Source organism: Dryas octopetala, chromosome 4, assembly GCF_963921425.1.
Source record: "Dryas octopetala chromosome 4, drDryOcto1.1, whole genome shotgun sequence".
NCBI lineage: Eukaryota > Viridiplantae > Streptophyta > Magnoliopsida > Rosales > Rosaceae > Dryas > Dryas octopetala.
This window is the reverse complement of record NC_141369.1, coordinates 14,031,961-14,057,304: the sequence shown is the minus strand read 5'-3', so window position 1 is coordinate 14,057,304 and position 25,344 is coordinate 14,031,961. Positions and strand designations below refer to the sequence as shown.

The following is a 25,344-nucleotide window of genomic DNA, read 5'->3' as shown; positions in this document are numbered from 1 at the left end:
GCGGTCATATACTTTTTCTTTAGTTTTGCAATCATATCATCTGTAGAAGCAAAGAATACATATTATATATGTTTTGTTGTGGGTCCTTAATTTAAACCCGCTGTAAGCCTGTAAATATGTATGTAAGAAAAATGAAAGTAGCGAGCAAAAATGAGAAGCAAAGAATATGTTCATTGCATATAAAACAAGATAACAAACGCACGCAAGCAGCTGAAGAAGAAAAGAATATGCAGATCAATACAAACTGATGACACCACGCAATTAAGCAAAGAATAATAAGAAGTGTCAAATGAAATGAAGTTCCACCACCACCTTCTGATCGATTGCATAACATATCACAGCTTGTTTTTCTCCGCTAGTTGAATCCACATTCTCTCCTACATACCTCTCAAAAAAACTTAAAGCTAGTTTGCTGTTCTTTTTCTTGGAATCATCTGTAAGGAATGGGCAGTGTCGACTTCTCAGCCTCCTTATCTTTCGATGCCATTGTTTCTCGCTGCTGGGATTCCATTATTTGGCAAGCAAAATATGTAAGTAAGCTCAAAGAAAGCCTTCAAAAATTGACAACTTCTTTGCAAGAATTAATGTTTATTAAGAATGATGTGAAGACAAGGGTTGAGGACGCTGAGCAGCAGCCATTCATGAAGCGGTTGGAGCAGGTACAGGGGTGGATTTTAAGGGTAGAGACTATTGAGACTGAAGTCCATGAAGTTGTAAAAGACAGCAATCAAGAAATTGAGAAGTTATGTTGTGGAGGTTTCTGTTCAAAGAACTACATTTCCAGCTACAGGTATGGAAGAAAAGTGGCTAAAATGTTGGTGCAAGTCGATGTTTTAAAGAGCAAGGGGGTTTTTCAAGAGGTGGCTCAAAGATTACCCAGAGCTTCAGTCGATGAAAGACCTATTGAGCCTACTGTGGGGATGGATTTGATGCTTGATAAGGTTTGGAGCTACATTAAAGAAGACCAGGTGGGAATAATTGGCATATATGGAATGGGAGGGGTGGGCAAGACCACCCTCCTTACCCAAATCAATAACAGCTTCCTCCACACTCATAATGATTTCAATCTTGTGATCTGGGTATTGGTCTCCAAGGACCTCAAACTAGACAGTATTCAAGATCAGATTGGTGAAAAGATTGGGTTTTCCAATGACGCATGGAAGCAGAAAGCGCAACATCAAAAATTTCTAGATATCTATAGGGTCTTGAGCAAAAAGAAGTTTGTGCTATTATTGGATGATGTATGGAAGCGAGTTGAAATAACTGAAGTAGGAGTTCCTATTCCTGACAATCAAAACAAGTCGAAGATAATTTTCACAACACGCTCCAAGGATGTATGTGGTGAAATGGATGCTCACAAGAAGATTAAAGTGGAGTTTTTGGCTTGGGATCAAGCATGGAACTTGTTTCAGAATAAGGTTGGGGAAGAAACACTTCTTCTTGATCCAGATATTCCTGAGCTTGCTAAAACTGTGGCAAAAGAATGTGGCGGTTTGCCACTTGCAATAATTACAATTGGTAGGGCAATGGCATGCAAGAAGACTCCGCAAGAATGGAAACATGCAATTCAGGTTTTGAAGGATTCTGCCTCGGAGTTTTCAGGTATGGGAGATAAGGTGTTCCGTCTCTTAAAGTTCAGTTATGATAATTTACCTAGTGAGAAAATCAAATCTTGCTTCTTATATTGTTCTTTATTTCCAGAAGGTTTTCTCATATTTAAAGATCAATTATTATATTTTTGGATGTGTGAGGGAATATTGGATAAAATTGGTAATGTAGAGGAAGCACAAAATGAGTGTTACCATATCTTAAGTATTCTTCTCAATGCGTGTTTGTTGGAAGAGCATGACAAAAGTCGGGTAAAAATGCATGATATCAGTCGAGACATGGCATTGTGGTTAGCTTGTGAGTCAGAGAAAACAAACAAGTGTTTCCTTGTGCAGGCAGGTGCTAATTTGATTGAAGTACCCAATGTTGATAAATGGAAGAATGTGAAAAGGGTGTCATTAATGTCTAATCATATTAAAAATTTAGATGCACCACCAGAATCTCGGAATCTGTTGACCTTGTTTCTAGGAAAAAATCATTTGAACAAGATTGTTAAAAGTTTCTTTGATTTTATGCCTACTTTGCAAGTTCTGGATTTGTCTAACAATAAGGATTTAACCCAACTACCATGTGGAGTTTCAAACTTGGTTACACTACAATATCTAAATCTGGCAGGAACTGGTATAAGAGAGTTGCCGATTGAGTTAAAGAACTTAGTAAGTCTAAAATTCTTGGACTTGGAGTCTATGAACAACCTTAACTTTGTTCCACTACATATGATATCAAGTTTTTCCTCTCTAAAAGTTTTGAAAATGTTGGATTGTGGTTATTTTAAAGAAAAGGCCATGTTGGAAGTATTACAGTGTTTGAAACAGCTACACTTATTGACTTTGAACCTAAGAACTACCTCTTGTTTCGAGGAATTATTCTGCTACCATAACTTAGTGACCTGCATTCAAAAGCTTAGTCTCCAAGTTTCCAACGAGACGAGGTTTCTTGATATATCATCTCTGGCGAATATGAAACATCTTGACTACCTTCGCATTAAAATGTGTCTTAGTTTAGAACATTTGAAGGTTGATTGGAAAGCACCAAGTCTTAATGACCGGCACTCGATGACGATAAACCAAAGCCGCTTCATCAGCCTTCAATGCGTAGTTGTATATGGATGTGACAAACTGAAGGATCTGGCATGGCTCAGTTTTTCTCCAAATCTCAGCAGTTTAACTGTGATTCTATGCTCCGGAATGGAAAAAATAATCGATTCTGAAAGATTGGGTGGAGTGGCAAATGTGGTAAAAGAAATGAACCCATTTGCAAAACTTGCGGAGTTGCATTTGTCCTATGTACCATTGTTGCAAAGCATATATGAAAGTACTTTACTCTTTCCATGTCTGAAGCTAGTCGATATATTGAACTGTCCATCACTGAAAAAGCTGCCACTCAACTCTAGGAGTGCCCAAGGATGCAATATCATCATTGAAGGAAAAGAAGACTGGTAGAATAGCTTAGAGTGAGAGGATCCACTTGCTCGAAATGTTTTCCTTCCCAGCTTCACACCTGTTAAGCCTAGGTCGGTGGATCTCACTTCAGGTAGTATATATTCTTTCCTAATTAAACTCGTGCATGTTTGGATACCTTTCTGTACGTACCTGTCTCAATTTGATCACTTCCATGTTAAACATTCATGTTGTTTGGCAAATTTGTCAGCTATGTTTCTACCAAATTATATTCATCATGTATTATATATTGTTGCATGTGCACCTCTTCATCATATATATATATATATATATATATATTGAAAAATGATCTTGTTATAGAACTCAACTCTTTTCCTCTTTCTCCTATATTGAGATTCATAATATTATAGGACCCAATAAATATGAGAAGACTGAGAAAACCAAAATTAAGAAAAAAAAAAGTTGGATTAATATATAACATCAACTGTGCTAGGTGGTTAAGATTTGCAAATTCATCACATGGTCATCATCTGTTAAAGCATAATTCTACTTCCTTTCATCTTAATAATTTACTTCATTGTTCTAATACGTCTTCTAACTTAATTGACTTCTGTTAATAAATTTTCCTGTGATAATTTTTCCTTCAAAATTTATCCTGATCATTTATGTGTACAGGATTTGAGTACGAGGAAGATCTTCTTCGGCAGGAGGCCGAGTACATGAGAACGACTGTCGACTCTACCCTTTTCCCGAGTCAAGCTCCGAGCCTTTAGGTGTTACGGTTGCTTTCCTTGGTGCAAGAGTAAATGAGCAAGTATGGCATGCTAGACTTGGTCATCCTGCCTTTCTAACATTAGTTTGTGTGAATAAATACCGATATTCGGTGTTAGGTTTTCATCTATTTGTCATGCATGTTCAATTGCTAAAAACATTAAGTTACCTTTAGTTCGTCCAAGTCAGTTTCTAAATTTCCTTGGAGCATGTTCATTTAAACATATGGTATTTCCTTTGGAGCTTGTTCATTCAAACATATGGTATCCTCCCTACTTATCTATTTTAGGATCGGATTTCGATAGTATGTTTTATTTGTTGATAATTATTGTAGATTTACTTGCCATTATCTTATGAAAAATATTTGTTAACTTTTAAAACTCTTGTTGAGAATATGATTTCTAGAAAAATTAAAGAATTTCAAAAGGACGGAGGAAGAGAATATTTTTTAAGAATTTTACATAAACATGTTACGCATGCCCACATCACCTTGAGCAAAATAGACTTGCTGAACGTAAGAACAAGCATATATATACCCACGCCTCCATACTCATGACCTATTGGACTGATACTTTTCATACTGCAATGTATATTAACAGGCTTCTTGCCAGAGTTTTAAAATCTATGTCTCCTTATCAAAAGTTATTTTCCATAGAACCCAATCATTATTTTCTCAAAATATTTGGTTGCACATATGTTTCCTTATTTACGGGCCTGTAACAATAATAAATTGCAACCTAGATCCGCTAAGTGTGTTTCTTGGGAAAATTTTAACAAAATGACTTTAACTATACATTATTTTGCAGTTAAAGATCCGATTTTCACTTTGTTTCAATTAATTAAAGACTAGAATTAACTATTAGTTTCAATCAAGAAATTTTTGTTAAATCCGTCAAAACATGCATCTGTTAAAAATTGATCACATGACACGCACGTGACCAATTTTAAGGGCAAAATTGTAATTATGTAAAAATAATTATAAAAATTTAAAAAAGTATTAAAACTAATAATAATAAAAAATTGGAAGGAGAGGAGATGAAACCCTCCCACCATCGACCCATCCCCACCCTAGCTCCCTCCCTTCTCCGGAAACCGGCCGGCCAGTCCCCACTCCCCCGGCTGCATCGAAGCCTCTCTCTCTCTCTCTCTCTCTCTCTCTCTCTCTCTCTCTCTCTCTCTCTCTCTCTCTCTCTCTCTCTCTCTCTCTCTCTCTCTCTCTCTCTCTCTCTCTCTCTCTCTCTCTCTCTCTCTCTCTGTGCCCCCAATTTCCCTTTTCTTGAGTTATTCCTTTAACCAAAAAGGATACAGGTGTCCTAATATTGCAACAGGGCAGGTATTATTCTTATCTTGGCATGTCATTTTTAATGAGCATCGTCAAATTCAAACACAAAGTTGTTCTTACTAGACTTACGCACAACTCATGCCTTCCTCACCAGCCCAGACATGCTTAGTCACCAAATGGGCCTCCTCAGTTCGTGCCTTCCATCCCAACTGAGCCACCTGCTCCATCCAGCTCGTCATTAATTACTGCCAGCCCGGCCAATCCAGCCCCATTGCCAATAAACTCTTATATATTCTTCTCCTACGTTAGTTCCTCTTGCTTCTTCACCTTCTTTGCAGGTTCCAAACAATGATGGTTTTCACACTTCTCCTCCTAGCTCACCGTTATCAGTGGCTTTAATTTACAGCACCTACGGTGGGTCCGTTAAACACTCATCCCATGATCACAAGGGGAAAGGATGGTATTGGGAAGCCCAACTCTAAATATGCTATCCATGTAAATTTTGCTAATGAAATATTTGTCGAACTTGTTTTTCTTAAGTCAATAATATATGAAATATGGAGAAAGGCTATAACGGATGAATTCAAATCCCTCCAAAGGAACGGAATATGGTAATAAAGATCAAAACTTCACCGAAATCAAAGGTTTATGATCATTATTGACCAACAAAAAAGGAAGTTTTATGCAGTCATTCCTAGATGACCATTGCTCTCATCTTCTAAACCCAATTCATTATAGTGGACAAAAATGTGCTTCATTTTCATAATTAGTTACAATCAGACCTATATCCTTCACTCCATCTCATTTATACCACTTGAACTAAGAGTTCTGTGCGAGAGAAAAATGGGTTGCAAGACTACTTGGTCGCAATTTCTACGGAACAATTATTATTACTCTCTCTCATCTCCACAAGGACCACAATATTCCTAATTCCTAGGATCCTATTGACAGGACCGCTCCCGGATTCCACCCTGAAACCCGGAGAGGTCCTGCGGGAATCCAAATTCAAGGAAAATCCTACCGAAAATTCGGCAGAACCTCCCCTGAAAATGGACTAACCCAGAAATTTCTAAACCTGTTAAAAACACTTCTAAATCATCAACCACCTCTACCACAACCAAATAGGATCTCAGACCCAACATTTTAAAATAGAAACCATTTTACAAAGCTAGAATAACGCCTACAGGGTTGGAGTAAGGATATGGACGCAAATGCCTCGACGTTATTGGCTCGACCTCCACCAAAGCTACTACCTGGGGGGACAATGTAAGACAAAACAAAGAAACTGTGAGATAGGCTCAGTGAGTGGACAGTTAAACGGAAATGAAAATCATAGTTTGAATACTTTTTTCAGAAAAACCCTTTTAACCACATTTAACGCTTAAACCTTACGATGTCCTTTGAAGTCCCCCAATTTTTTTAAAACCATTTCCCAGTAAAGTAATAAAATTTGAAGCTGAAAATCAAACTTTGAAAATCCAAGTTCTCAAACTGAAATTGATACTGTCAATCTATAAATAAATAACTTGAACTGAAAACTTTCTTCTCAAACATTCTCAATATACTAAAAATCAATAAAACTGTTCAACTGGAACTGTCTTACTTAAACTTTTACTGTCATAAACTCATCACTTAAAATACTTAACATTTGAAAACACACACCAGTCAGTTACCCATATAATCTGTCATACATGTGCAGAGCTGAGGATCTGTCATACGCATGCAGAGTCATAAATAATCTGTCATACATGCGCAGAGCCAAGAATCTGTCATACGCATGCAGAGCCACAAATTCTGTCTTACGTGCGCAGAGCCGAGAGTCTGTCGTACGCACGCAGAGCCGAATATTCTGTCGTACGTGCACGCAGAGCGGCCCTCAAAGGGCGAAGCATCCCGACACACGGCCCAAAGCCTATGTGTGTGCCGTGATGGGTCCCAAAGACCTATTAAATCTGGTAACCTGGAGGGTACTGCAAAGGTGGTTTGAAAACCAATAACTCATAAACACATAATTCAAATCTCAATCCTTTCTTTTTTCTTCCAAAACTCTTCTTAACAAAACCAAACTCATCGAATATACATTTGTTCAACTCAAAATATCTAAATTCATAAATCCATGAAACTTTGAAATGCAAAAACCATAAATATCAATTTAAACTTAGGAAAAAGGAATTTAAAAACCCAATTTTAACCCAAAAATCCTTTAGCTTAATTTCAAACTCAATATAGCTAAGTAATAGAATTTAATCATCAACATGTAAAAACATTTCAGAAAAATTTAAAAGTTAGTCCACTCACAGTGAGAACATCTAATGTCGATCTTCCACCGGATCGTCACGAGCCACGGTCGTCTTGCCTAAAAATAAACCAATAAAACATAAGATTAGTCTCGACTTCAACGACCAATTACAAGGTGTGTGTATAAAACTAGGTATTTCGTTCAACCCCCTATTTTCAACAGTAAAAATCAACTTCATCTTAAAGCCCATAAACACAAATCAGTATATATATTCTTCCCGGCTCAGAACCCACCACACACCAAACTTTTTAATCCGTCAACTCTACTCAAATAAAGCTTCTTGCATAGGACACCACGGTCGGGGTTCGTCCGAAAGTCGTTTCGGTAACCAAAAGTATCCAAATAGCACCCAAAATTGAGTTTCGTCAATTTGGGCAACACCCAACAGTCCAAAACAACGACCGACTTAATATGAGTTCTTGATTTCGTGTCATCTTAAAGAATTGACGGCTGAGTGGTCGGAACCACCGCCATCGCCACCACCACCATAGTGAATCCTGCAACTTACTCCAAATTACTCCGAATTTTGATCCTAAACATCAATCATCCTTCCTAAGAGGTAGAAATCGCCCAATAATAGACCAAGAACAATCTCCAAAACCAAATTTCAAAGCACACCCGAACTGGCTTTAAACCCCCAAATTTCAAGTTTCAAATTTCTAGTTTTTAACAACCAAATACATAAGGAAATGAAAAACCCAGTAGGAGAGAAGAAAAACCCACCAGAAAAAGCATTGATTGGCGACGGGGAAGGCTGGAATCCGGAGAGCAATGGCGGCGGGCTGGGCTTCCTCTGGCCCTGATTTCGCGCGTGTGGGAGCTGGGCTGGCTGGAGTAATGGCCGGGAGAGGTGGCCGGCGTCGGGAAGGCTCGCCGGTGGCCTGGGCTGGTCGGAAAATGGCCGGAATTGGCCGGGCTGGGCTGAGCCGATCGCGCGCAGTGGGGGAGGGAGAAGAGGGAGTCACGGAGAGAGGGAAAGCTAGGGGGTCTGTGGGGTCGGTGACGACGAGAGGGACTCGTCGCCGGCCTCTGGTCGCCGGGGAGTAGGCCGGAGCTGGCCGCGCCGGTGAGGGAAGAGAGGGGGAGGTGAGTGAGCTCGGGGAGAGAGGGAGAAGTGAGAGTGCGGGAGAGAGAGAGAGAGAAATAAAAAGGAAGAGAGAAAGTTCTAGAGAGAGAGAGAGAGTTGTGGAAAAATCTAGAGAGAAAGAGGAAATCTGATTTTTAAAACCCACTTTTATAAATTTACAACATTGCCCCTCATTTTAAACGCCTATATCTTTCAATCCGTAACTCGGATTGGCGCGTGCCACGTGTCTATGAAATCGTGGGATCGAAACCTATCTAACGGACCCGAAGTCAAAATCGAAATCTCATTCATTTTAAAAGTCAACTTTTGGTCAAGCTTAAATTAAAACAAAAAAATATAAAATAAATTAAAACATTTTATTTCTCAATAAATTCCCAAAATATTCACAATAAATTCCCAAATCTTTAAAATACTTTTCGAAATCAAATTCAGAAAAGTACAGTCTTACAAATTTTAAAACAAAACATTTTTAAATCCAAATTTAACTTTTAAATAACGTTAAATCAATCTTAGTGAAAACGTCAAATAACTCTCAAAACTCCCAAAGTAAATTTTAAAAAAAAAAATTTCCAAGGTCGCGAAAACTAAACTTCCTTGAAACCCTCTTGAAACCAAAGTTAAATAAAAATTTTAACTTCCAGTGAACTTTGGGTCGGGTCGTTACACCTATAGTGTAGCTCTTAGAAAAAATTAAAAATCTTTTCTATTTATTTTAAATAATATTCTGCAAACAGTGTGTAACATCTACTCAAGAACTGGGTCAACTAGCTAACATGAATACCAAAATGGTCTAATTAATGTATTGTTAAATATGAGTAACATGATTTTGTTAGGAGCAATCCGTTCAAAAAAAGTGACTTACACAATAATATTTCCATGGCCATGGGTGTTTCAAAGCTTGTAAAGTCTCCTAAACCTAAAGTCTTCCGGTGGGCCCCACCTCCCCCTACAGCAACCGACAAACATTCCCAAATTTTCTCCTATAATTATTAAAGTAACAAATCCAGTAACGCATGCAATAGAAAATTAGAATTCATTTGAGAAGGTCTAAATCTAAAGATTTGTGTTGGTCTGTCCTATATGGGCATCTTTTGTTTTAGTGGTAGCAGATTAGCAGATTCGTATTTGTTCATGCAAATGGGTCTTTATTTGTAACCACATGACTCCATAGTCTCCATTAACATGTTGCGGCGGTCATGACGATGAAACCGGCCTCCACCAAACTTATTGTACCACAACTGATGGGACCCACACCGGCTCCATTACAGCCTTTAAATTAAAGTCACCGGGTTCACACTGCCCTGAGCCATGAGTCTTGAATTATGGAGTCCTGTTTTTTCGTACAATTATTGGGTCCTCTTGGCTGCATTACATTACAGCTTTTAAATCAATCAAAGCCTTGGGTTTGTTTTTTGGTGCTGTGATGTGGGGTTTTTCTCTGTTTTGGTTAATGAATCATCCTTTGGACAAAAACAAAAACAAAATTCAATCAAAGTCGGGCCAAGTCTTCAGTGTACCAAGGAGAATCTATGGAGGTCCAATAAGTCTCAAAAATATTTACAAATCTTTTTGTTCTTTCGATCCGTCTGCAAGCAATGGGCAACATATTCTCAGTCTCCTTATCAGGCGATGACACTGTTTCTGGCTGCTGGGATTCCATTAAGCGACGAGCAGAATATGTTCATAAGCTCCAAGAAAACCATGAAGCTCTGCAAACTTTTCTGCGAGAATTAACAGCTATAAAGAATGTGTGAGGGAATATTGGATGAATATGCTAATGTAGAGAAAGCAGAAAATGAGAGTTACCATATCATAGGTACTCTTCTCAATGCATGTTTGTTGGAAGCGCATGATGAAAGTCAAATAAAAATGCATGATGTCACTTGAGACATGGCATTGTGGCTGTCTCGTGATCCAGAGAAAACAAACAAGACTTTCCTTGTGGAATCATGTGCCAATTTGAGTGAAGCACCGAATGTTGAAAAATGGAAGGGTGTAAAAAGGGTGTCACTAATGAAAAATCATATTGAACATCTAGTTGAAACACCAGAATCTCCCAATCTGCTGGCCTTGTTTCTTCAAACAAATAAATTGAAGAAGATTGGCGAAACCCTATTTGATTCTATGCGTTCTCTTCAAGTTCTGGATTTGTCTAACAATAAGGATTTAACCCAACTATCATCTGGAGTTTCAAAACTTACTTTTTTACAACATTTGAATTTGTCAGGAACTGGTATAAGAGAATTGCCGATTGAGTTGAAGGCCTTGGTAAGGCTAAAATACTTGAACTAGGAGTTTAGGCAGAAGCTTGAATTTGTTCCACCGTGTATAATATCAAGTTTTTCCATGCTAAAAGTTTTGAGGATGCTGAAGTGTGGTCATGATGACAAATGTCCTTTTCGATGACGATAAACCAAAGTTGCTTCGTTGGCCTTCAAACAGTAAATGTACTTGGATACCAAAAAATGAAGGATCTGACATGGCTCATTTTTGCTCTCCAAATCTCATGAGATTAGTTGTTGTGGGATGCTTAGAAATGGAAAAAATAATGAATTTGGAAAGATTGGGTGGAGTGGCAAATGTGGTAAAAGAATTGAACCCATTTGCAAAACTTATAAGCTTGAAGTTGAGCGGTCTACCAAAGTTGCAGAGCATATACGATGGTGCCTTACCCTTTCCGTATCTGAAGGAATTCCCAATATATGATTGTCGAGCACTGAAGAAGCTGCCACTGGACTCAAGGAGTGGCCAAGGATGCAATTTGATCATCAGAGGAAAGGAAGAATGGTGGAATGGGTTAGAGTGGGACGACCAAGATGCTCCAAATGTTTTCCTTCCCACCTTCAAACCTCTTTAATATCATTTGATTCGAACTTGGCAAAGGCAGGCAGTTGAGCTGGTGGATCTCACTTAAAGTTGCAGCCTTGAATAAATTCCTTGATTTAACTACACGTATTGATGCAGACTTCAGAATCAGACTCAGGATTGGTTAGATGGGCTTGCGCTATGATCTTGGTTTGTTTATGAACGGCGGGTGGAGTTTCTGCAAAAGATATTCTGGCGGATAACTGCAAATTTAAGATACTTTGACGCCAGTTTCTGTCTTAGTTATGTATCAGCTTTATTTTCATCGTCCAGTATTTTATGTTTTATTTTTCTTCAAGTTCTTCTAGCCTTTATTACATATTTCATCCACGTCCCCCGGAGTTTTTGGTGGAAATATAGGCACCTTGCTCCTTCTTTAAATTAAACATTGAATAAATTTTAAGAATTGACCAAAAAAATTAATTTTAAACATTAATACTGCATCTTTTGTTTTAGTGGTAGCAGAGTAGCAGAAGAAGCAGAGGAGCTTCTATTACTTGCTGCCAAAATCTTGATGCGTGTCTCTACTAAGGAATTAAATTTCGGATTTCCAATAAATTTCGATGAAAATTTTGAATATTTTAAAATTTCGACAAAAATTAATTGGAAACGACGGAAATTGCTATCAAAATATGAAAATTTTTAATGAAATTTTACCGTATATTTATTTAACATATTATCTACTAAATTAATAAAAAATATTAAAGAAATCAAATTATATAGTAGGTTTTATATGGTATAAGGTGAATATAATGCGCGCTGCAGCAAATACTGTTAAATAAAATTAGTATAATGAATAAACAAAATTAGTATATTCTTTATACTGTATAATTTAATTATACACTAAAATCTAAACTCTAATACTCTATATATTCTATATACCATAATACTCTTTATACTCTATAATCTATACATTAAACCCTATATACTCTATATTCTGTAGGATATTAGGTTTTAGGCCCTTTAGAATAGTTTTAATTATTTTTTTATATAGAAATGTATTAAAGTTTAAGGTTTAAAATAACTAAACGAAATCCCAAACTTTTTTTTTTCTTTCCAATTGCCCAAAGGCCTCAAACCCTCCCCCCCCCCCCCCTTTTTTGTTTATCTTTTTTTTTTCTTTCCTTACTTTTGTTCCTCGTGCCTCTCTCTTCAATTTTTTTATTTTTTATCTTTCCTTCCTTTTTTTTTTTTCTGCCTCTCACCTAGCCAAGCTTTGTCTTCACTAAGTGTAACAACCCAAATTTTGGCTTATAGTAATTTTGTTACTTAAATTTTTCAAATTTATTTTAAGGTTTGTTTAAAGGAATTATAAATTTTTTAAAATTTATTTTAACTAACTTAGACCTTTGGTTGTGGGTTCTAGAGCTTAGTTGTATAGAAATGAATTTTAGAAAATGAAAAATTCAAGAATTTGGTGATTATTATTTTTTACATAATTAAATTATAAGAGTAGGATTTCGACGAAATCTTCTAGAAAAATTATTAAACATTTATTTCGATTTCGAAACTCTAGAAAAACAAAATTTTCGACCAAAATTTTGCCAAAAATTTCGAAATTTAATACATTGGTCTCTACTTTAAGAGTTTTCTTCATTTATTTTTTCTAACTAAATTTTGATAAAATAAACAGGGGTTTGAACCCCGGTGATTTTAAAGCCTACTTCTCATTGTTGAAAAAGAACTTGACCTTGAGCACTCGGAGGACCTAATTTCAATTATGTCATGGATTACAGGACTCGTAGTTTTCTATATTCTAAGATCCTTTTAAAAGATTTGTATTTTGTGCATGCAAATGGGTCTTTATTTGTAACCACATGACTCCATTAAGGATGATGCACTTAACAAAGTTGTGGCGTTAATGACAATGAAACCTCCACCACAACTCATGGGATTGGGAGCCCCACCACCCACCGGGTTCACACTGCCCTGAGCCATGAGTCTTGAGTTATTGAGTCCTGTTTTTTTGTACAAATTATTGGGTCTTTAAATTAAGAATTAATTACTCAAAACTATATTTTACTTATTGTTTTTACTCTCTAGTGTACCAATTAATTTTATTTAATAACAAGTAAGATGCATCTAGCTGTTTTTTGTCTTTCTTTTTCTTCTCTCGTCACTTTCATCTTCTCTCTTTCTCCCCCCACTATGTCTCTCTTCTCTTTCCTCTTTATCAACTTCTTGGTCTTTTTCTTCTTCTTCACAGAGCAAACACCTTCGGGACGAACACCACCACCACCACGAGCAGCACTGCTTCTCTCTCTCTCTCTCTGTGCTTGATCGAAGCCTTCTAATGGATCTGCTCTGAGCTTGATTGAAGCCTTCTAGATCTGCTCTGACCACTCCGACTTCTCCTCGATTGGGCATGTTCGCAGCTTGTGGTACGTAGGCTCCTACTTTGATTTCTTATCAGTAGAAGGTTCTTGATTTTTTTTTTTTAAGCTCAATTTCTGGAACATTGCAAGTGAACTGAAACTGCAGTTTATTGGAGTTGCAGTTACTAACTACAGTTTCTGAAACTGCAAATGAACTGAAACTGCAGTTTATTTGAGTTGCAAGCTTGCAGTTGCAGTGTAAGTGAAACTGCAGTTTATTGGAGCTGCAGGCTTGCAGTTGCAGTTACTAACTGCAAGTGAAACTGCAAAGTGAACTGAAACTGCAGTTTTTATAGAGTTGTAGAACGATGCTTTTGAGTGAAGATGAACAATTGGCGATTTGGTAAAGTTAAAGAAAGAGATCGATTTGGCAAAAAAAAAAAAAGATCAGTTTTGGACTGTTTGTGTAGTTGGTTTGGTTGTGATGCGTTTCTTTTGGAAGATGTCCGCATGTTGTATTTTGGGGGACTGGTAGATAGTGTCTGCAAGTTAATAAAAATAAATTGAGTGATTTTGGTTAATATTTTACTTTGTTAATAACTTATAATTAATGGACTCTTAAATTAAATCAGATTGGGTGAGCCATGATCCCCACCACCCACTAACTCTTGGCTTTTACATCAATCAAAGCCTTGGGTTTGTTCCTTTCGAGTTTCAACCAAAAATAAAAATCAATCAAAGCCGGGTCAAGTCTTCGGGTGAGCCCCACCACCTCTCTCTCTCTCTCTCTCTCTCTCTCTCTCTCTCTCTCTCTCTCTCTCTCTCTCCCTCCTGTATGTGTGTGTGCTTGCCGTGCCTAGCTACCCACACTAATTCCTCTATCTCAAAAATATTTAGAAATCTTTTATTCTTTCGATCCATTTTCGATCCATCTGCAAGCAATGGGCAACATCTTCTCAGTCTCATTTTCAGGCGATGGCATTGTTTCTGGCTGCTGGGATTCCATTATTGGAAAACAGCAATATGTCCGTAAGCTCCAAGAAAACCATGAAGCTCTGCAAACTTCTCTGCGAGAATTGACAGCTATAAAGAATGGTGTGAAGAGAAGGGTTGAGCTCGAGGAGCAGCAGCCATTCATGAAGCGGTCAGAGCATGTAGAGTGGTGGATTTCAAGTGTGGAAAGTACAGAGGCTCAAGTCAATCAAGTTGTAACCGATGGCAGCCAAGAAATTGGGAAATTATGTTGTGGAGGTTACTGTTCAAAAAACTACGTGTCCAGCTACAAGTATGGAAAACAAGTGGCCAAGAAGTTGCTGCAAGTCGCTGATTTAAAGAAACAGAGCAAGGAAGATTTTGCAGAGGTCACAGAAAGAGTACCTGCAGCTTCAGCCAATGAAGTACCTGTTGTGCCTACTGTGGGCATGGAATCCACGTTTGCTAAGGCTTGGAAGTATATTGAAGGTGACCAAGTGCGCATAATTGGCTTATATGGGACGGGAGGAGTGGGCAAGACCACCCTTCTAAAACAAATCAATAACAAGTTCGTCCACACTCTTAATGATTTCAATCTTGTGATCTGGGTAGTGGTTTCTCAGAACCACAAACTTGAAACTATTCAAGATGAGATTGGTGAAAAGATTGGGCTTTCCGGTGAAAAATGGAAGAGAAAAGAGCGGCATGGAAAGGCTCAAGACATCTTCAATGTCCTGAACAAAAAGAATTTTGTGTTATTGTTGGATGATATATGGGAGCCAGTTGAAATAATCCAAGTAGGGGTTCCTATTCCTGATGATCAAAACAAGTCCAAGATAATCTTCACAACTCGATCCGAAGATGTATGTGGTCATATGAATGCTCATAAGATTAAAGTGGATTATTTAGAATGGAACAAAGCATGGGAATTGTTTCAGAAGAATGTTGGGACAGAAACACTTGTTAATATTCATACACATATTGCTCAAACTGTGGCAAAAGAGTGCGGGGGTTTGCCACTTGCACTAATTACAGTCGGTCGAACCATGGCTTGCAAGAAGACCCCTGAAGAGTGGAATCAGGCAATTCAAGTTTTGAAGAAATTTCCCTCAAAGATTTCAGGTATGGAGAAAAATGTGTTCCACCTCTTAAAGTTTAGTTTTGATAATCTACCCAACAAGAAAGTTCAGTCCTGCTTCTTATACTGTGCTTTATTTCCAGACGATTTTCTCATACATAAAGATGCATTGTTCTATTGTTGGATGTGTGAGGGAATATTGGATGAATATGCTAATGTAGACGAAGCAAAAAATGAGAGTTATGATATTATAGGTACTCTTCTTAGTGCATGTTTGTTGGAACCACAAGATGAAAGACTCGTAAAAATGCACGATGTCACTCGAGACATGGCATTGTGGTTAGTTTGTGATCCAAAGAAAACAAACAAGAATTTCCTTGTGCACACAGGTTCAAATTTAATTGACGCACCAAATGTTGAAGAATGGAAGGGCATAGAGAGGGTGTCACTAATACACAATCGTATTGAAAATTTAGTTGAAAAACCAGAATCCCCCAATTTGCTGACCTTGTTTCTTCAAGAAAATAAATTGAAGAAGATTGGCGAAACCTTCTTTGATTCTATGCGTTCTCTTCAAGTTCTGGATTTGTCTATCAATTGGAATTTAACCCAACTACCATCTGGAGTTTCAAAACTTGCTTTTTTACAACATTTGAATTTGTCACGAACTGGTATAAGAGAGTTGCCGATGGAGTTAAAGGCCTTGGTAAGGCTAAAATACTTGAACTTGGAGTCTACGCGGAAGCTTAACTTTGTTCCACCGCATATAATATCAAGCTTTTCCATGCTAAAAGTTTTGAGAATGCTGCGTTGTGGTCATGATGACAAATGTCCTTTTGACAGTGAAAAAGCAATGTTGGATGAATTGCAGTGTTTGAAACACCTAGAGGTCTTGACTTTGACCATAAGAAGTACCTCTTGTTTCCAACAGTTATTTAGCTACAAGAACTTAGTGACCTGCACTCGAGATCTCAACCTCCAACTTTCCGACAAAACGAGGTTTCTTGATTTATCATCATCTCTGGTCAATATGAAACATATTCATTTCCTTCGAATTGAAAAGTGTACTGATTTGGAAGAATTGAAGGTTAATTGGGAAGCACGAGGTCCTAATGATCCTCGCGAATCGATGACGATAAACCAAAGTTGCTTCGTTGGCCTTCAAATAGTAAGTGTGCTTGGATGCCCAAAAATGAAGGATCTGACATGGCTCATTTTTGCTCCAAATCTCATCTTATTAGTTGTAGACGGATGCTCTGAAATGGAAAAAATAATGAGTTTGGAAAGATTGGGCGGAGTGGCAAATGAGGTAAAAGAATTGAACCCATTTGCAAAACTTAAAGAGTTGAGTTTGGAGAATCTACCAAAGTTGCAGAGCATATATGAAGGTGCCTTACCCTTTCCATATCTGAAGGACGTCTGCATACGCAATTGTCCAGAACTGAAGAAGTTGCCACTGGACTCAAGGAGTGCCCAAGGATGCAATCTCATCATCAGAGGAGAGGAAGAGTGGTGGAATGGGTTAGAGTGGGACGACCAAGATGCTCCAAATCATTTGATTCGGACTTGGGAAAGGCAGGCAGCTGAGCTGGTGGATCTGACTTGCAGTTGCAGAGTTGCAGGTAGCCACTTAATTGTCTGAATTGGGTCACTTCCCATGCTACCAAATGATATTCATCATATATGTATTACTTGTTTGTAATGCACTACTTATTTCTGCATTGTTGTTTTTGTACTCTTTTAACTCCACAATGGAGTGAGAAACAATAACAAGCTAGTGTTTCAACAGGATACAAGAGCTCTTTTTCAGTGGCCAAGTATAAATATTGAATTCTGGTCAAAGAATATTTTGATAAATCCAAGAATTTATAGATATAAACTTGAGCTTCGATCTATAGTCAATTCCTTTAAACTTTCAATTTATGAGGATAATACTACACGAATCAAATTTTATTCAAATCTAAACCCACTCTCAACCTCATTTAGTTTTAGCAAATAACATACTACCAAATATACGAACACATCATTTAGTAAGTTGATTTGATGAACCTATTTGGCAGAAGCCCTAACAGGAGGCAAATATGTTAACTATCTGGAACAAGTAAACGTGCAACATGATCAAGTGCTTGACCCTGTGAAACATGCCGCTCATTTTATAATGTGAGCCAGATTTATTATCCTAAAATGGTGGATCTTTTTAGCTCTAAACTCATTAGGTAGATAATTTTATCATGGCAAGCTTCAAAATGGACTAATCAATCTAACAGATCAGCAAAATTAACAGATCAGCCATGAATGGCACAATGGTATACTTAGGCATCAAAATGCACAACTAGTCAATAACAAAGTTGTTGGAAAAAGTGATACATATCACAGGCTGACCAATTCCCCAGAGAAAAAGAAATTCTATCATATGAATTTGATCCTAATATTTCCTTCCAAGCTTACAAAATTAGATCTGATCAGATGACAGGTTTACACAAAAGTGAATTTTAAGTTGTTAGGAATTTACACAATCCTTCAAGTGTGGGTAGAACCCTGTATGCTGTCCAATTTTGGGGCACCCTTCTCTGACTCTACTGTAATCACAAAAAGAACAATTTTCTCCTGCAGAAACATAACTAATAAATTTAGTATGTTAGTGTAAAACTTGTAGATGAAAAAGGTAGGATGATCTATGATAAAGAGCCAACACTAATGATTTTTTCCTCCAAGGATGTAAGCTTACCCAATGTATCGATGGAATACAATGTTAGCTATTTAAAAATTGACTTTAGCTGTCTCCTTAGCGACTCTATCTCCTCCATTTGTTCCTGAAGAGAAAGGGGGCTCCAAAGGGGAGAAAAAAGTTAGAACATTTAACAAAAAAGAGAAAATTCTTTCTTATATTTGTGAGACACACATTTAAAGTGGGAACTCCTCAAGTAGAAAACATCAAAAACACATTAAGGGCCCTTTGTCACAACTATGAATTTCCTAAAATCACTGCAGGCGGGTTTAAAAGAGTTAAAAAGTTTTTCTTAATTGGCTGCAAAGTACATTAAAAAGTGCTTCTTTTTTTTTTTTTTGCATACCAAAAGTTTGACTAATGGCCTCCTAGTAAGTTAGAAGAAACTAATTAATTTATAGATTGTAGTACGGTACTTGAAAATAGAATTTATGACATGTTGTAGACATCAAAACCTATATATCAATTCAAATGTTTCAGTTAACAAAATCTCTGGTAAAAGGTTGGTGTGCAGTGCAGTGTCCTGAAACTGTTATATACATTGATATAACATACTTAGCTTAGGAAAATCGAAAGCACCTTATGTAATGCCTTCTGCCATAAATCTGACCTTTCCTGTAGTAAACACCATTCCATGGCCATATCATACTCAATTGTGTTGGGCTGAGAACAGTGTGCTGTTGATACTGCCTTTCTCTACAAAAGGAACAAATAGGAAAATATTATGTATATGAAAATGTATATGCAAAAGAGGGGACCTGAACCCAAAAGCAAGAACAAAGCACTAAGCAATGTGAGTCACCATCTCTTCACGTTGGCTTTGAAGCCTGATTTTGTCAATGGTCAGATGTCCAACAAATCTGGCTGTTTTGTCAGGCTCTTTAAGAGTCCTTCTCATACCAATCACAGGTCTGCAAATGCAAAGTCAGATATACATGTGTAAGATCAACTTGAGTGGAGTTCAATTATTCTCATAACTTGTACCAAGTTAATGGTGGCCTTTGTAACTAATTTAAGAAACTGAGCTCTGAGTCAATAGAAAGTAAAAAGACTATCGCAGACTTTTACAATTAACTGTTCAAAATAATAGAGGTATATTTCTCCACTGACATACAAAGGCATCATAGTGGTAACTCACATCTGACACCACAAAAAACATGACAAGCATCCAGCCAATTTAAATCATAACAATGAGTGCATTGAAGAAAATTCAACAAGGAAAAAATAAACAGCAAAAGAAAGAGGAAAAGAGATATTATCAAATGATTGACAAGTAGAATGCTAGTCATTCTTATCCACTATATGGATTTAAGATTTATCGTTTTCACACAATAACTAACTTATTAAAATTCACAACATAATTATGTGTGGAATCTTGAACACTCCAACAGAAAAGAAATAAACGAACGTGCTCCATCTATGGAATGAAGAAATAAAAAAGGATACCTCCCATCTGCCAGAATCAGGCATCTCCTATTTAACTCAGATACGGTAGACTCAGCAGCAATCTTTGACGTGAATATGACAAAAGCCTTGCCTGTAAGGCCATGAAAGAATAAATGTAATCAGTCCAAAATTAAGTTTCAGGTTTAAAACCATTAATAATCAACCACCAAACAAAACATGAAATCATTAGAAAAATCAGTATATAGCCACAACAAGCTGCTGTACCATAGTATGGATTAGAAAAAGTACTGCATTGTATCATTTTTGCCTCAACCTTTTCTTGGAGTGCACGCCAAACTAGATCCTGAGGAGAAAAAGGGATGTAGATTAAACATAATGTCTAACACTAGGCCATACCACATTGGCCCTATAACTCCAGTTTGTTACTTCATCCAGGATTAGTCATTTCTCATCCAGTTTGGTGGCTAGGGAACCTTTAATAGGAGAGTTTTTCTTTTAAGAGAAAATAAGATGATACATTGCATCGTACACTAGACTGGCTTTTTATATACATCTGAGTTTCAATGAATTTCTTTGACTATCTAATAAGCTTCCAATATTAGATGCATCAGGGAATATTACCTCTACTTCTGATGATGCATAGGATGGATCCAAATTGTCTAGTAAGACCAAAGTGCCAGCATCTTGAGCTCTCTGCAGTCTTTGCTTCCAAGGCTTCAAAATTTGACAAGGAAAGAAATCTGGTTAAGACTTTACAATGTAATCAATAGCCAACCATTGATTTGTATGTACAATCAAACAACAAATGGTAATGTCTACAAAAAAATATCGGGAAATAGAAACTCACAAGTGGCTTGAACCAATTTCTTCTTTCCTCCTGGATTTAAGAAAACTAGAGAAATTAGAATATTAACCAAATTCATTATCAAAACTTGCGAACAGGTTGTGTGAATATGTGTTTGTAGTCGTCTAGCATATTATTGCATTTCCGTAAAATATCCAAACTTGGGACATAAAATAAGGTTCCAGATTGAACTAATAAAACTTGCTAGCATACAATTATCCTCAAAGGTTTGCTATTAACTTTAACTCCCCTATCCCCTGCAAGTTGAGTAGCTGCATCTCCAGCAGTTTTTCTTCTCTTCTGTTCAGAACTTTTCCCCATAGTGGAAGCTACACCAGGTAGAACAATTATCCTCTTATGAGGATGGGTATCTGAAGTATGCATATCTGGTTTGGGCCTTAATGTCTCATTTGAATTCTCACCAATACGAACTACTGCTTTCTCTGATTCTGCACATGTGCCAGAAACAATCTTATTTTCATCTAATCAGTTGAATTCAGAAGTAAAATGCACAGTTGGCATTCTGAGAAATCACCTTTCATTACAGGGCTTACTCTGCTGCTGGACTTGTCATTTTTAACTGGAGAGGCCACCACTTTGTCCAATCCTAACTTGGACGACACATTTGATGGTCCATCTTGGTCTCTCAAATTTGTCTGTAACTTGGAAGCTACACCAGGTAGAACTATCACCTTCTTATGTTGATGGGTATCTGATGCGCGCATATATGGTTTGCGCCTTAATGCCTCATTTGAATTCTCACCAATACGAACTACTGCTTTCTCGGATTCTGCACATAAGCCAGAAACAATCTTATTTTCATCTAATCAGTTGAATTCAGAAGTAAAATGCACAGCTGGCATTCTCAGAAATCACCTTTCACTACAGGGCTTACTCTGCTGCTGGACTTGTCATTTTTAACTGGAGAGGCCACCACTTTGTCCAATCCTAACTTGGGCAACACATTTGATGGTCCAGCTTGGTCTCTCAAATTTGTCTGGAACTTGGGAGTCCTGATGAGCTTTTGACTTTTTCCCGCATTAAAAAAGCACTCCACTGCATTGCATTCAAAATATTTGAAGACCACGATAGATATTAAAGTCCACTAAGAAAAAAGTATACAAGGGAAGTTATAATGATTTTGAGACATGAATGTATGGTAAATAAATATTGCTGTAAATAGTGCACTCATAATTTAAAAATTAAAAAAAAAAAAACCTCAGTTTGTTTTTTGAAGAATTTGGCTTTGAAATCAAACAGCTGTTAAATGCATTTCAGGTCATTGTTGAACCCCTTCAGTTATCACTATATGGTCCCCAAGTACAATGAATGACATGTAGCCCCAGTTTTGAGCAGGATCTCTCACATCAGTTTGCTTTAAGTGATCACATCTGTTAGGGGTATTTGATTGTTTCTTGGAAAGGAGGTAGCAGCCCTTCAGAGTTGAGGCTAAGACTTAAAACCACTCACTTGTTATATCTCGCTGAAATAGCATGTTCATTTGTTATCAGCTACTATAAATCCACCAGAAAGATGTAAATGCATGCTAACATGCCTCCTAGAAGTGTCAGTGGGTCTCTTTCAACTGCTACCTAATCTGGCAACAAGGTACTCAGTTTTACTGATCATTGCCTTTTGAGAACATGGCTTTGAGAGTGACAATAGCATCATCATATAGATATTAACATAAACATATTTCATTATTTGTCATAAACAAACGAAATCTAGCTGCTCAAAGTTTTTTATTCTACATGAAGCCATGATTAGTAACTATAGAAGTGTTCTACTTCAAACAATTAGACAGAACTGCTACAGCCTACAGCCCAATACTTGATAGAAAGTAATCAAAAAAATGAGTGACAAATTCTCAATTCTATCAAATGTGAATCTGATTAACAATTTAACATCCTATATTTGTTTAAAAGGTTTATACCAGAAAGCACCCTAAATAAATTCCAGATGTAGATGACTGACCTTTAATTCCACCTATTTCATTTGGAAAGTTCTCTAATATTGTACGCGTTCCTACATCAAAAGTACGACAGAAAATGTAACTAGCCATTCCCATCTCTTCTTCAGAGGGCTGAGGATTCCTTTTGTCCTTTGATGTGCAGACAACATTGCATTTTCCTTGAATTGATTCCTGAAATTAGTATTCAAAATTGCCATGTAATTAGATGTCGATATAACCATGTGGACACCCTTGTTAACGATCTGTAGACTCTACAAGTTTGGCATCCAAATAGATTCAAATGAAAGAAGAAAAAGGCATTACATTGATCTAAAGGAAGTAGGCTCATTAATGTTATGGAAATGTAAAGACTTTCATGGCAATGTAAAGGGAAAGACGCGGAGAAGACATCTAATAATATATTGGCCACATTGCCATAAAAAGTATATATGCAGTTAAAAGTAGATACGAGTAGGATGCATGAGATATAACCATCACATCTAGGTTAACATCCTCAAGCAAAAACACAGATTACATTCAAATCAAAGCTACCCGAAAACCTAGAATAATAACACTAAAAGGATTAAGGAATATCTCTAAATATCTCTAAAATGTATAGACAAAGGTGCCCAGAGAGATGCTAAGAAGAAAGACTCCTTTGTCCCTTTTAATTTAACAATGATTATACCATATCTCTAAATATCTCTAAAATGTATAGACAAAGGTGCCCAGAGAGATGCTAAGAAGAAAGACTCCTTTGTCCCTTTTAATTTAACAATGATTATACCATGCATAGCACTCTACTTAAATGAGGTATGAAAACATAAAGTGGACATGATTATAAAATGTCTCTAATAAATCTAATTTACCAGAGAATTGATGTTGGAGAGGCCTGCACCCTCACCAGAAGCTAAAAATATCTCGTTCCAGCGTGGTTCACAATCACCCAAAAAGTTACGTATTTCAGCAGGACGAAAAAACCACACGAGCTTTATCTTCTTTCTATGGTCCTCTGTGTCATATATTTTCACAAGCTTACCAATATCAGTCTCGAATTCACCAGTGCGATAAACATGTACACAATCATAAAGGGAGTATTTCACGCCTTCATAAGTGAATGACTCATAGAACTGGACACCTTTCTTTCTCCCAGCTCCACCTTTCTTGCCCCACCTAAATTCAACATCATCTTCCATATCTGTATCTTCAGGATGCGCCATGGCTTATCTATCTTCAAACTCAACCATTGTTTCTTAGCCCATCCAATAGGTTTCGAGAACCTAAAACAGTAAATTTCCTTATAATACATGAACCATAAAAATAAACAATAAACAAATAAAAAATAACACTCAAACCAGAGATGCAAAACAAATTATGCAATATATTGTAAGCTGTAGTCAGGAAACAAAATTGATCATAGCTCAGCAGGCAACCAAATTCCATATAATATCTAAAGAATATGGGATCTTAGGGCTTAAGCTGAAATTTATATATTAGTAGTTCCTGGTGTTTTCCTCATCTGATCAACCTCAAAGTACCTAGTCGAGTACAAGAGAATCCAGTAGCATTAAAAAACCAAAGATGTACACAAGACTTAATGTGCTATAGAGTCAATTGATACAGTGATGCATAAGGAGCTGTTTAAAGAAGAGGGAAGTAAGAAAAAGGTTTACACTGTTTTTTCTTCTGGTTAGAACAATCAGGCAGAGCAATAAGTCCAGATTTGTCTCTGAATATTCTAGACCATCATTAGAGCCCTGGAGCCTCAAAAACGTAACGCTAAAAAAAAGAAAAGAAAAGGCATTCCCCTGTAGACACCTACAGGGCAAGATATGTTGCACATTTGCTAGCTGCAATAAACCCTTTTACAAAGTTTTGACCCAAAGATCTAAAGCAAACTCCAAAATCACTAATATAATTTTAAGAAGGTATAAAAATTTTGGATCTCCTGTGTTCCATAACTCAGTAATTCTTTTTTTGGTTGAAATGGGACCAGAGCCCCAACATGAAAAATAAAACCTCTCTTTTAGATTACTCTTCAGTGCAAGAGTTTCTAAGCTTTCTTTTTGCACCATTATGTTAACTAAAACAATTCAATCTAAACCTTCTTTAATTATCAAGTACAATTTTTTCTGCATTGTTTATACTCTGAAAGAACCCACATAAACTATATCCAGCTCTATGGTCCTCTACTATCTCCAAAACTTCCTAACATTCCTGCAAAGCATGATTTCATCAGGTTCTATTTCCATCAGGTAGCTATCAGGGTGTGCAGCTGGACACAAGTATGCACGCTAAAATAATGCTTCAGCACTTCAACCTGAGATGCCATGACAAACCTTATAATAAAGGTAATAAATTTTCGAAGGAGTGTAAATGACATAAAGGGCATCAATATTTCAAACTAAGCCACAGACATTGATAAATATTTATTATTTTCCAAATTTGAGCTAAGAAATTCCTAAATTCTAAAAACAACACTTTCTATCAGCTGTGACATTTATCAAACATGAGGAAAACTACGAATATATTTGCTAGGTATTAATCCTAACAACCAAAAAACATTGCAAGAACATGAGGGGACCATGTAATACGCCTAACATGATGCCCCTTCACTGTGAGTTGAAACAGACCAGACTCTACGCGCATTACCATTTAGGGCACATTTTAGAGCGCAACAACTGGCAGAGCAAAACTCATAACCCCTATTGTAACAAAAAACAAAAACCATAACCAT

At 37.0% G+C, this 25,344-nt stretch overlaps 2 protein-coding genes and 1 pseudogene across 2 annotated transcripts; 2 read left to right on the top strand and 1 right to left on the bottom strand.

Annotated features, from left to right (window-relative positions):
• The first annotated feature begins 443 nt into the window (after nt 1-443).
• On the top strand, nt 444-11,412 carry LOC147287095 (putative disease resistance protein At1g12290 pseudogene; annotated as a pseudogene).
• A 1,499-nt stretch (nt 11,413-12,911) lies between these two features.
• LOC147287094 (putative disease resistance protein At5g63020) lies at nt 12,912-17,515 on the top strand. The gene is made up of 4 exons (XM_086238880.1): nt 12,912-13,693; nt 14,260-14,385; nt 14,600-15,721; nt 15,821-17,515. Exons 1-4 carry the CDS (start codon nt 13,678-13,680, stop codon nt 17,317-17,319), a joined length of 2,763 nt encoding a protein of 920 aa, XP_086095006.1. The 5' UTR covers nt 12,912-13,677; the 3' UTR covers nt 17,320-17,515.
• A 918-nt stretch (nt 17,516-18,433) lies between these two features.
• LOC147287093 (protein ANTI-SILENCING 1-like) lies at nt 18,434-23,827 on the bottom strand. The gene is made up of 12 exons (XM_086240879.1): nt 23,477-23,827; nt 22,631-22,799; nt 21,533-21,712; nt 21,192-21,446; nt 20,870-21,105; nt 20,660-20,689; nt 20,434-20,526; nt 20,077-20,155; nt 19,852-19,942; nt 19,208-19,316; nt 18,985-19,101; nt 18,434-18,490 (listed from the first exon to the last, which is right to left on the bottom strand). The coding sequence occupies exons 1-12, from the start codon at nt 23,825-23,827 to the stop codon at nt 18,434-18,436; spliced, it is 1,767 nt and encodes a 588-aa protein (XP_086097005.1).
• Nucleotides 23,828-25,344: the final 1,517 nt, after the last annotated feature.

Coding starts and splice junctions, on each gene's coding strand:
- LOC147287094 (XM_086238880.1), top strand. Junction 14,386..14,599: donor AAGCCGGGTCAAGTCTTCGG/GTGAGCCCCACC, acceptor TCTCATTTTCAG/GCGATGGCATTGTTTCTGGC. Junction 15,722..15,820: donor ATTTCCCTCAAAGATTTCAG/GTATGGAGAAAA, acceptor CTTTATTTCCAG/ACGATTTTCTCATACATAAA.
- LOC147287093 (XM_086240879.1), bottom strand. CDS start 23,827: ATGGCGCATCCTGAAGATACAGATATGGAAGATGATGTTGAATTTAGG. Junction 22,800..23,476: donor TCTCCAACATCAATTCTCTG/GTAAATTAGATT, acceptor TACTAATTTCAG/GAATCAATTCAAGGAAAATG. Junction 21,106..21,191: donor AGTAAGCCCTGTAATGAAAG/GTGATTTCTCAG, acceptor GCACATGTGCAG/AATCAGAGAAAGCAGTAGTT.